General features: G+C 49.4%; 1 protein-coding gene across 1 annotated transcript in view; it reads left to right on the forward strand.

Moving 5' to 3' along the window:
• Nucleotides 1-4180: 4180 nt before the first annotated feature.
• kcnk2b (potassium channel, subfamily K, member 2b) overlaps nucleotides 4181-12500 on the forward strand; it is a gene marked incomplete at its 3' end in the record, with an annotated part of 24168 nt that continues 15848 nt past the window's right edge. Inside the window, exons 1-2 of the mRNA XM_079753421.1 lie at nucleotides 4181-4492; nucleotides 12040-12157. Coding sequence (XP_079609547.1) covers nucleotides 4304-4492; nucleotides 12040-12157 — 307 coding nt within the window. The 5' untranslated portion in view covers nucleotides 4181-4303. The remainder of the gene's footprint in view (nucleotides 4493-12039; nucleotides 12158-12500) is intronic.

The following is a 12500-nucleotide window of genomic DNA, read 5'->3' on the forward strand; positions in this document are numbered from 1 at the left end:
GCTGAAGTGATTTCCCACTCAGTTGCTCCGGTGCGTTATCGGCGTCTGTATTCATTACTTCACAAGACTGGGGAAGATAAGGACGTCCTGCTTTGTAACGAACAATATCCACAGATAACCTCATTGAAATCCAGGTCACTTGTCGTGGCTGTGTGTGTGTGTGTGTGTTTGTGTGTGTGTGTGTGTGTGTGTGTGTGTGTGTGTGTGTGTGTGTGTGTGCGTGTGTGTGTGTGTGTGTGTGTCTTTGTGATAGAGATCCAGCCCTATCCCCACCACCTCCACCACCACCGCCTCCACTGCCATCCCAACTACCACCACCCCCACCCTCTTCAGAAGAAAAATTACTATTTCATTTCACTGCCTGGATTTCTTCCAGAACTCCCCTTTCAAATCGTTTTTTTCCACATTTTCCACATTGGAATGTTTCTAGCCGAGAGCGATGCTCAATCACGAACCAAATTAAAACTGCAGAACTAGAAAGACTTCAAGGGTGACGCAATGAACAGGTAAATAATACAATAGTTTAATCTTCCTCTTCTGAAACCTTGCTAGACACCTGGGTCTGTGTGAATAGGGGATAATGGAAGAGTAAGAGGATAGAAGGGAAGAGGAGAGACAAGGAGAGTGTAGCTAGGACGCAAAAAGAGGGGAGGAAACATAAGAAGAGGAGAGACAAGGAGAGTGTAGCTAGGATGCAAAAAGAGGGGAGGAAACATAAGAAGAGGAGAGAAAAAGAGAAGAGAGCCAGGAGTAAAAAAAAAGAAGTGGAGGAGACGTGGACGAAGATATGGAGGGCTTACTTACTGTAAGTCGCTTTGGATAAAAGCACCTGCTAAATGCCCTGAATGTAAATCTGAATGGAAACGGGTAGAGGAGAGAGAAGAGAGAAAAGAAGTGGAGAGGATAGTCCGAAAGAGGAGAAGACAGGGGACCAATGTAATTAGTGGCGTGTGTAAACACCACCTTCACCAGCTGCAGTGTACATCCGTCCATTAGTGCGTGTCAGGGCAGACAGGTAACCGCGCAGACCCCGGCCCTAATGGGCCCTGAAGAACCCGGGGCCCCTCTAACCCTGACCAGCCTCCTCGAACAGACAGAGGAGGGCCGCCACCGATGGCGGGCGCCACCCGCCGTGGTCGCGACCCACAGCCGCGTGCACGCGTCAGTGCCCCAACCCGGTGACATCAGGAGGTGCCCTGAGTAGACAAAAGGTTGGACCGAAATACAACCCCCGCGCCGTGATGCTCCTTCGCCGCTCCAGGGGTTGGGAAATGTGGTGTGTGTGGGGGGGTCTATGTGTGTGTGTGTGTGTGTGTGGGGGTCTATGTGTGTGTGTGTGTGTGTGTGTGTGTGTGTGTGTGTGGGTCTATGTGTGTGTGTGTGTGTGGGTCTATGTGTGTGTGTGTGTGTGTGTGTGTGTTTCTATATATGTGTCTGTGTTTACGTATGTGTGTGTGTGTGTGTGTTTCTATGTATGTGTGTGTGTGTGTGTGTGTGTGTGTGTGTGTGTGTGTGTGTGTGTGTGTGTGTGTGTGTGTGTGTGTGTTGTCATGGTCGTGATGCATGAGCGGGTCCAGGTGCCTCATCCCCACCGTGACGGTGAAGGCACACCTCATGCCATGACCTTTGATTTGTGGTTATAGGTTCGCTGTTTAGTCTTTATAAAACACTTCTTAACACATTGAATCTCATTTCAAATTAAAGGTGGTTCTTACATAATTCATCCCAATCAATTCAGTCCCTTTTTGCCTAACAACCGTTTTCGTTCCGTAACCGTCTGCTGAAACCACTCTGACACTGTGTGTGTGTTTGTGTGTGTGTGTGTGCTTGTGTGTGTGTGTGTGTGTGTGCGTGTGAGTGTGTGTGTGCGCGCACGTGTGTGCATCCGCATTTGTGTGTGCGTGTCAGCAGCAAGTGGTTTCCTAATGAGTGCATCACGAAGTCGCTTTCATTCCGCATTCAGGCAGCGGGCGTTCGATGAACAATGACACGCGCGCAATTCAATTACGAGCGCAACGCTGCGATCCTTTCCGCGAGGTTACGCGCGGCCATGCTCAAACACGCGCATGCACGTTCAATCAGATGATTGAAAACATCCGTCGGCTTCAGTTATGCCCTATTTATATGATGCTCGTAATAACATAATACCAAGGCCAATCAGCGACCCGATAGAGAGACCCGCCCCGCGCGCCAGGACGAGGTATCCATTAGCACGTGCTTCACTGTGGCGGGCGTTCAGAAGGTCGGTCTTTGATGCTGGTGGAGTGACGGGAGGCCGGGGTCTGGCCGGGGTCTGAGTGCTCAAAGACCAGCTGGAGGCAGCAGGAAGTACTTTCTCTGTTGTTTTATTTAATGTGGCCCTGCAGTTTAATGGAAAATAACAGTTAGGCCTATTGGAGAGATAAAAACAGAGAGAGAGAGAGAGAGAGAGAGAGAGAGAGAGAGAGAGAGAGAGCGCAATCTGTCAAATCCTACAAAACGATGAGCTTGGTCAACACGCGTCTCCCAGTTTGACTTGCTTATCCAAATCGACGCATAGCACGCGCAGAACATCGCTTATCACCATGGTTATCATCCATCCCTCTACGTCCCAGGTAGTCAGAGCGCATGCCCCGACACCCAGTCACCGCGCGCCGTCCTGCGCCACCAGCAGTAGTTGAGCGCGCGCGGCAGGCAAGCAGGGACAGCACTCCGCCGTTCCGCTTCCCGCCTTTGGGCGATACCTGCAGTAGGTGGGTGGGCGACTGGGCGCGATGTCTCGTGAGACCCGGATTCCGTAGGGGGACATTTTCTACCGCGAGCGTCGGCTGGAGGCTTTTGTAACTTCACCCGTGGTCGGGAACGCTTTGTTCTGAGGATACTTCCGCCGGAGCAGTTGGATGGAGGGGATGAAGTTCCTCCGCGTAGTGGAGGCTGTGCGCGCGCCAGGGGACACGATGAAGAGGAGAGTACCGCGCGTGTAACTGGCTGAAATCGCGCGTGAACCAAGTCTCCTCGAGCGGGTGATCGATCGTTTTTTTCGCGTCACGCGCCGCACAAGGAGCCCACTGTGGATGAGTGGAGTCTCTGATGAGCTGCAGGCTGCACTGCGCTTCTGGACAGTGGTCGGCGCGGACGACCAGGGAGAAGACATGGTAGATGAGGAGTAAGTGGCCGCAAAGGCTTTTAAAATCACATTTCAGAACGCCATGTTGTTTTAAGGACTCGTTTCAATATAGGCTAAATAGGAGCATGTTGCATGCAGTCTGTGCGTTCATTTGTTTTAAGATGGATCTCATAAGGGATCTAGTTGAGGAGAAATATAGCTACAAGTTCCCGGTGCGCTTCTGTTGTGCAATGAAGCGGATCTTTGAGGTGGAAAAGTATCACGATGCCGTCCAGCCTTTGTTGCGTGCTGATGTGATGTTCACCTGCGATTAATGGCACGAGAATACAACATGCATTCAAACATATCATGAGTGTGGGTGTGTGTGTCTGTGTGTGTGTGTGTGTGTGTGTGTGTGTGTGTGTGTGTGTGTGTGTGTGTGTGTGTGTGTTATTAGTGAGTTTATTAATTGTTGGAAGATAAGGGTCATTTACATTCAGCCTATGCATTTTGTAGAAAAACTTTTCAAAATAATTATCTCAGATAATAATCAGATACTATATGTCACTGTCTTTCTGTCTGTCTGTCTCTCTCTCCTGATCTCTCTCCATATCTCTCTCCCTCTATCTCTCCCTCTCGCTCCTTTTCTCTCTCTCTTTTCTCTCTCTCTCTCTCTCTCTCTCTCTCCATCCCTCCATTTTCTCTCTCACTCTCTGGCCCCCCCTCTCTCTCTTCTCTGTCCCCCTCTCTCTCTCCCCCCTCTCTCTCTTTCTCTCTTCCCCTCTCTCTCTCCCTCTCTCTCTCTCTCTCTCTCTCCCCCCCTCTCTCTCTCTCTGTATCTCTCTCTCTCTCTCTCTCTCTCTCTCTCTCTGTATCTCTCTCTCTCTCTCTATCTCTCTGTATCTCTCTCTCTCTCTCTCTGTATCTCTCTCTCTCTCTCTCTCTCTCTCTCCTCTCTCTCTCTCTCTCTGTATCTCTCTCTCTCTCTGTATCTCTCTCTCTCTCTCTCTCTCTCTCTCTCTCTCTCTCCCTCTCTCTCCCCCCACCCACCCACCCTCTCACCCTCCCCTCCCTCTCTCCCCCCCGAAAGTGGCCGCACCTGACCTCCTCGACCCCAAGTCTGCGGTGCACAACGCCAAGCCCCGCCTCTCCTTCTCGGCCCACCCCCTGGTGCTGACCCCGCCCGTGGACGAGTACGACGAGGTGCGCACCGCCGTCATGAGGTGGAAGACGGTGTCGGCCATCTTCTTCCTGGTTGTGCTGTACCTCATCGTGGGGGCCACGGTGTTCCGGGCCCTGGAGCAGCCCCACGAGAGCTCCCAGAAGCTGGCCATCCTGGCCGAGAAGCTGGAGTTCCTCCACCTGCACGCCTGCGTCAACTCGTCTGAGCTGGAGGACCTGGTGAAGGTGAGGCACGCGACGGAGGCTGAGGCAGGCAGAGGCGGGAGGGAGGGGAGGGTGAACCCCCGGTCCGAAACCCTGGCTCTTTGGGTCCTGCTTAAAGGGTTTGGACCGTGAGTTCGGAGAGGGGAGGACGACCAGGTTTCACGGTCTGAACCCTCTGAATCGTTGGCTTCCGTTTGAAGGGGATGGATGGGTGAGAGCCTCTAGGACTCACGGTCGGAACCCTGGCTCTTTGGGTTCTGCTTAAAGGGTTCAGACCATGGGGACGCCCCGGTGGCGCCACATAGGCTCAGTCCTGAACTGCCCGTCCTCCCCTCTATCTCCCATACCTTCCTCGATATCTCACTGTATAATAAAGCATAAAAATGCAAAATAAATCAAAAAACCCTAAGGGTTCCCACCCCGAGCCCCTCCTACCCTCTTACTCACTTGATCAAGCACTTACTGCACTTAAAAATATTACCTAGCATCATGTAGAGTTTTATCCTAGCTATCTCTGTTGTATACGGGGAATGGGTTAACCTAGCCATTGTTAGTGCTTGGCACTTATTTCTGTGTACATCCTTACTCTCCTGACAGCGATATATTGTTGTTTCTTTTTCTTCCTCTTCTGACAAACGTAATTAATGTCAGTCGCTTTGGATAAAAGTGTCTGTTAAATGCACTTAATGTAAATAAAAATGTAATGAAGTCTCGCTGATTTTCACACCATTCTTTCCCCTCTTCCTTTGACTTTCCATCGTAGCTCTGCAAACATTGTTCTCTCATCCGAAATGATGCGTTTTATCATTTTATTCTACGAAATATTTGATTTTCCAAACCACCATGGTTTCTAGAACAAAGACTGAGCACTGAATGGGATTTACTGTAGGCATTCAAAACAACACTTCATTCAAAAAACATGATAAAAAGATTCAATCAAAAGTCCCTGGAGTTACTCAATTCGCTCCATTCCCATATAAAGACGATCCTCAGGGCTTCCGCATTCACCTCGCACAGAACTATCAACGAATTAGCAACCCATGTCATTAATATATTAGCATTAATACTGGCAGGTCTTAGCAGGTGTGCCAAAAGTGCCGTGCTCAAGGACCTCTCTGCAGCATTGTCGGGAAGATGCTTCATGATGAGATCTTTGCGATCTGTGAGTGTTGTTTTTGCGGCGCACATTGTTGATCGTAACACAAAGACGCCCTGAATGTAATGGACTGTGAGGTCCGAGAGGGGAGGCTCAAGGACTCAGGGATCGAAACCTGGCTCTTTGTGTTTCCTTTGAAGGGGAAGGATCGCAGGACTGTCTCAGGGTCGCTTGCTTTAATTATGTTATTCAGGGTGATCAAGGTGTGCTGGAAGGTTTTAATGAATGCAGAGCTGTTTGATATCTGGATCTTTGTAGATGTCTCTTGCTCTATGGAGAGCTTCACAGAGCCGGCTTTATGTCCTCCAGTCTAGACTTCTAAAAAATGAATCCCTAATCTGTCGTTCTCTGGGAATATAGGCCGTTGGCGTTTAGTTATATTGCAGGTGCTTTTATCCAAAGTGAAGCACTGCGCTGTGGGATCATCGCTGAGGTTCTGGGGGGAGTGAGGTGCACTTTGAGGCAACAGCCGCAGCATCTACGATATGTAGGGATAATGAAGGAGAATTCACAACAGGCTTGTTGATGCAACGAGTTTCGCTCCATTTGAAAGGACTGCAGTGGAAACACAAATATTACACAAAAAATAAGCCGCCCCTGCATCGTGCCGTTATTTCCCTCGCTTTGTCTCCTGTTTGTTTCTCCGTGTTACGTTACGTAAAGGGTCGTCCCTACCTGTACCGACCGGGACAACGCATCTCTCTGTAATCTCTCTACGGCAATAGCTAGTGTGAGAGAGAGCCAATACGTGCCTTAGATCCAGAAGCCTGCAGTAGGATAAGCTGAATGTTTCTTCACACCTCGGGCTGTTTGCGGTAGATGTTATCTTGTGTTCGCAGCTCGGCGTTTTGCTGACTGATGTGGCGTGCTACTGTGAGCGCGCTGGCGTACTGTTCAATAGTTTATTTCTTCTGCGTTCCCAAAAGCTCAGTGTGTGTTCTGTACCTCGTTCAGCGAACGTTCGTGTGTGTTCTAGGAGTCGACAGATGGCTCGCACTCACACCTAAATGCCTTTTTGTGACCTTACATCTCAGGCATTATGGGAGTAGCTCTGTGGTTGAAGGGGTGATGTTATGCCACCAGGTGTGAGTGTGATCAGCCATTACAAATCTGCCTTTTCCTGTGTTTCAAGTGGGACTGTCCACCTAGATGTAGGCTGGATAGATCGGTAGACGAGTCTACCCAGTGATCTGTTCCAAATGTTGCTTACTCAGCAATCATACATCTAGGTCGACACGCCCACTTGTGATCTCACTGAAACACAGGAAAAGGCAGACTTTAAAACGGCTTGCAATGGCAAATCACACCTAGTGGCATAATATCCCCCCTTTAACACATTGACCACGCATATAAGCCGTCATCTACAACAGCCAGTTTATACGCTTGTATTGAATATGTTCAAGAAGCATTTGAACAGATGCATCTATGAACACAGAATTTGAAATTTAATGCATGTGTGTGTGAGTGTGTGAGTGTGTGGGTGTGAGTTAGCCTCACAAACACACACACACACGCACGTAAGCGATTGTAACATGAGCTCCCCTTGTGTTTGAAGACCGTGAAACTCTAGCTGACAGGTGCTTATTAAAACAGCGATTAACCATAAAACCCATCAACGAGGAAATGCTATGCCTAACATTAGACGTCATAACAAGCAACGCTCCGATCTGATCAAAAAGAAATATGCTTATCTGTAATAAGCAGGCAAGATAAGAAAACTATATTAAAGCATTACTTTTTTATCCATTATAAATGTCTGACAGCATTACAGAAAGGATCCTACGGTGAAATACATCTTCAGTTTTTACCTTTCAGCATGATCCGTCAGTTTTTTATTGCGTTTAACCAAGTATCGCTCCGAAATATCGCGAGATTTGAGTGGTTCCAGGAAAAGAGCAGTGGAAAGGTGAGTGAGGGAAACGAGTGCCGGCGAGAGTTTGTTGTGTTCGACTACAGAAAGCGTAATTAAGCGTAATCTAAAAGATTTTGGGGAAGGACGGTTTAGATTGTGATGACAACATTTCCAACAGGATTTCTGAGTGAGACAAAATAACAAAGACATCGGATGCGGCGAAAGAGAAAGTAAAATGTAGATTTCGCGATAGGGTAGTATTCCCTAATGTGGTCCGACATCTGAGCTGTGTCAAAAAATACTTTTAGAGGACCTGCCTCAACCCAGCGCGACCCCTCAAAGATGTACATCACAGCCAATTTCTCGGCTGCAAAGGCTGAAGCACTCTCTCCCAATACCAGGCCAATTTCAAAAATTGTTGCCTGCATTAGTCACTTAGACCCAAAATGACGGGGAAATAGTTTCCAGGTTGAACAGACCCAGTGTTATCCTCTCATACCGGAGAGATGCACTTAAGTGTTACAGCATCAAATGAACAACTAGAGTAAACCGGTCTGTAAGAAACCTTCCTCGTGTACAAACGGTTCCCCCCGTGGTCCCGGTCTCAAGGTTACACGTGTGAACTTCAGACGTTGAGCATAAACTCATTTGACATACCGCAGACATAGCCCTCAACGCTGAAACCCTCGACAACCTTTAAACCGTTTGATCCGACCTTTACAACGAGTGGGGGGTCCTGTGTGCTTGAGACGCGTGACATAAGAGCACTATTCTGTCAACACAATCAGCCTTTTAATGCAGCCACTTTAACGCGTGATGATGGAAGCTGGGTGGCACAGACGGCGGGGGAGTCAAGGCCTCATTTTTGTTACCTTCGATCCATTATCCCTCACCAGACTACTATTGCACGAGTCCAGCTGCCGAATGTTTTATTATTTCTCTTTGATGATTTATTGATGTGCACCCCATACAGGTTTCTCTCTCTCTCTCTCTCTCTCTCTCTCTCTGGCTGACTCTCTCTTGCTCACTCTTGCTGACTCGCTCGCCCTCTCTCTCTCTTTCTCACTCTTTTTCGCTCCCTCGCTCTCTCTCTCACACTCTCTCCCACGCACACACACACACACGCACAAAAATAAACCCACACACACACGCACACAGGTGCATACAAACACACACATACACACGCGCACACACACCCACACAACCCCGCACACATTTCTGATCCAAAGCCAGCCATGTAGCAGTGGATGGAGGTGAGATGTTCCCTCGGAGGAAGCAATTAAAAGGGTGTGTGTGAGATGTTCACGGTCCAGGCTGGCATGTTACCTCAGCCAAACATTCCTCCCAGGGCCAGGGCACTGCCATTGTGGAGCCTCCCGTTGTTCCCCCCATCTCATGGGAATCGTGGTCGCAAAGTGAGTGCCAAGAGAGCGCTACTTCGTAGCCTCGCCTCGGCTGCCAAACAAAACAAAGTGGTGCGTGTGGGCCAAGAGCTGGTGGGCCTTTCGGCTCCTCAAATTAGTCTATTTCTGGGAGGAGGAGATGTTTTGGCGCATCTAATTGACCAGGGTGTGGGTCTTTCATGGAGCATCACGGCGGTTGAATTCTGATTCGTGAGGGACTGATGAAAAGCCAGGAGCCAACGCTGGCTTTTTTTGTCTGCATGTGTTTGAATGTGTGAAGTGCGTGTGTGTGTGTGTGTATGTGTGTGTGTGTGTGTGTGTGTGTGTGCCTGTGTTTGTGTGTTGCTGGCTTTTCTGTCCATGCATGTGTTTAAAAGTGTGAAGTGTGTTTGAAAGTGTGAAGTGCGTGTGTGTGTGTGTGTCTGTCTGTGTGTATGCCTGTGTGTGTGTGTGTGTGTGCCTGTGTGTACCTGTGTGTGTTTGAATGTGTGAAGTGCACGTGTGTGTGTGTGTGTGCATGTGCGTGTGTGTGCCTGTGTGTGCCTGTTTGTGTGTGTGTGGTGTGTTGTGCGTGTGTGTGTGTGTGCATGTGTGTGTGTGTCTGTGTGTGCCTGTGTGTGTGTGTGTGTGTGTGTATGTGTGCGTGCGTGTTTGCGCTTGTGTGTAACCGGTCATTTCGTCCCTCTGGTCGGGCTCCCTAACACCCTCCTTTATGCGCTAATGGCTGTTTTGGTGCTTTGATCCAAAAGCCAAAAGTCAGCGCGGTCCAGGCCGCGTTATGAATAAGGCGGCCTCCCCCCCCTCCCTTCACGCGGTTCTGTTGAACCCCGCCCGCTCAAATGAACACCTGCCTGTGTTTGGTGTCACACCAGCACCCTGCGACACGACCCTCCATTACCCAGACATCGCAGCTTCGCACACTCTGTGACCTCCCCGACTTTAATCAACACTCACGCACCGGCTAATGAGTTGGTTCATAGGTTAATGAATAGCTACGTCTTCATTTTGTGTGTGTGGGTGTGTGTATTCATGTGTCTGCCTGTGTGTGTGTGTGTGTGAACTGGAGTGTGTGGGTGTTGGCGTGTGTGTGAGTACCCGCACCTGTATTTGTGTGCGCGCTTGAAGTTGTGTGTGTGTGTGTGCCTGTATATGCGTGCGCCTGTGTGTGTGTGTGTGTGTGTGTGTGTGTGTGTGTGCGCGCCTGTGTGTGTGTGTGTGTGCGTGCGTGCGCGCTTGTGTGTGTGCGCGCCTGTGTGTGTCTGTGAGTGTGTGTGTGTGTGTGTGTGCGCGCCTGTGTGTGTGTGTGTGTGTGTGTGTGTGTGTGTGTGTGTGTGTGTGTGTGTGTGTGTGTGTGTGCGTGCACCAGACTCTGTTCATCGTCAGCACCATGGACAGCACACTGGAGGGCGACTGCATAAATAGACTCATGATACAACTAATTATAAACCCACAGGCTCCCAGATATTGAATCTCCCCCTGTGATTAATGGTCTTGCCTTCTGATCTATATCCGTACATACATATTTGTGTTCAAATGTATCGTCACCGGGGCTAAAATTAAAAGCTTTCGCCACGGAATCTATCTTTTGTGATTTATTAACACAAGGCTTTGTATCAGATCCAAGCGCCCCTGGTAGTTCGAATATGCTTACTTTCATCTCCGCAATATTGCGTTGTCTCTGAAACCGTGCAGGGAGTGTTTCTTTGGTAAGGGGTTTTGTTTTTACAGCAGCAGCTATTTTCTCCTTCTCCAGCATATGAAGCATCCCCCCTCTTCCACCTCCATCTCCTCCTCCACCTCCTCCACCTCCACCTCCACCTCCACCTCCACCTCCTCCTCCACCTAGCCCCTCAGCGTTCCTGGTGCACTCTCAGTTCGCCTCACTGCAGCGGCGCGCCCAGCTCTTCTCTGTGATCTATATCCAGTGTGAGCAGCCTTCTCCTCGCCGCCGTTGTGTTACGTTTTACTTCCGGACGCGTTCTGCTTATATAACACGCCGCTGTCAGTCACTACACGAATCAGCTCTCCTGTTGTCCTCGTCCTCATCATCATCATCATCATCATCATCATCATCTTCATCATCATCATCACCATCATGACTGTACCGCCGACTGTACGTCCGCCCGGTCTCCTTCGTCGTGTTTAATTCGTGGCGTGCTCCGTGCCAAGCGTTTCCCGGGCCAATTAGAGCTGAAGGCTGGCCAGACGGCTCGACGGAGCACCGCCCGCTCCAAGGAGGCCACAGCTGTTTCTGTCAAGGCTGATTAAAATGGGATGGGTCGGACTGCTGGGTGGGGGGGAGGGGGGGTTCCGCTTGGGGCATTGAGTGGTAGGGTGGGGGCGTTTTGGTCATGGGTGCGAGAGGTTATGTTGTGGGTAAACTGGCGAGGCCCCTCCAGTTGTGTTGCTCTGCAGAGGGAAACGACATATGTCATTTAAATTTTTTTAATGCTAATTCTAAAGCCTTCATGTTCGCAGGGATAGTGAGCAGATGTGCACACTTCGATGTTGCTAATGAAGTTGCTCCTCTCTGCATGTGCGTGTGGGTGTGTGTTTGTGGGCTGCATCATTATCCAACTCTGTATCTGTGTGTGTGTGTGTGTGTGTGTGTGTGTGTGTGTGTGTGTGTGTGTGTGCGTTTGTGTGTGCTTCTCTGCTTCTCTGTAACTCCTAAGATGAGGCAGTGGTCCCCATAATGCTGGCTTTTGTATGATTTGCCTGACATCCTATGAGCCAATCAATGGCCTCTATGACTGTTCCAGCCTGGCCCTGACTTGAACTCTGTGCAATGGAGGCCCTAATGACCTCACCATTCTCTGTCTCTCGGATCCAAAAGCTTTTAAGCAGTTTAAGAACACTTCTTAAGCTGTTTGCTGTTCTTTTATGACTATGTTGAAATGCGTTGGCTGCAACCTTGGGCTTTGTTTTGTGCTACTTTTGCAAAGCATATTTTGCTCTGTACTACATGCAAACCTATGTGTGTGTGTGTGTGTGTGTGTGTGTGTGTGTGTGTGTGTCTGTGTATGTCTGTGTGTGTGCGTGTGTGTGTGTGTCTGTGTGTGTGTGTGTGTGTGTGTGTGTGTGTGTGTGAGTGTGTGTGTATGTGTGTGTGCATTAAGGGATAATCACAATGTTTTTCTCTTCCATCCTCTTCCAGCAAGTGGTCTCTGCAATACGAGCCGGCGTCAACCCATCAGGAAATCCCTCCAATCAGACCAGCCTATGGGACCTAAGCTCCTCCTTCTTCTTCGCCGGCACCGTCATCACCACCATTGGTAAGACGGATCCCATTTGTCCCGCCTTCCCTCCACCCTAATCCTGTTACTTTCATCTCTTGATGTATTTGTTTGGAGGCTGCTCTCAAAGACCCAGGGGGCCGTCCTCACTTCCTGACAGCTACACAAACATCGGCGGTACCGAACGCTTCCTAGAACACGTTTTCTACACCGTCACGTCAATGTTAACACCTTGACATTAAAGGTGCTGTAGGGAGGATTTTAGAGGTTTAATTTGAGTGTAATTTGTTTAGAAGTGTGAAAGCCCTCTGGACGCAATTTGTGAGTGAAATGCTCTGGTGGAACACCTGCTCTTGTGGACTTCACCTGACTCTACAGGAGA

This window comes from Pollachius pollachius (genome assembly GCF_949987615.1).
Source record: "Pollachius pollachius genome assembly, chromosome: 16".
Taxonomy (NCBI): domain Eukaryota; kingdom Metazoa; phylum Chordata; class Actinopteri; order Gadiformes; family Gadidae; genus Pollachius; species Pollachius pollachius.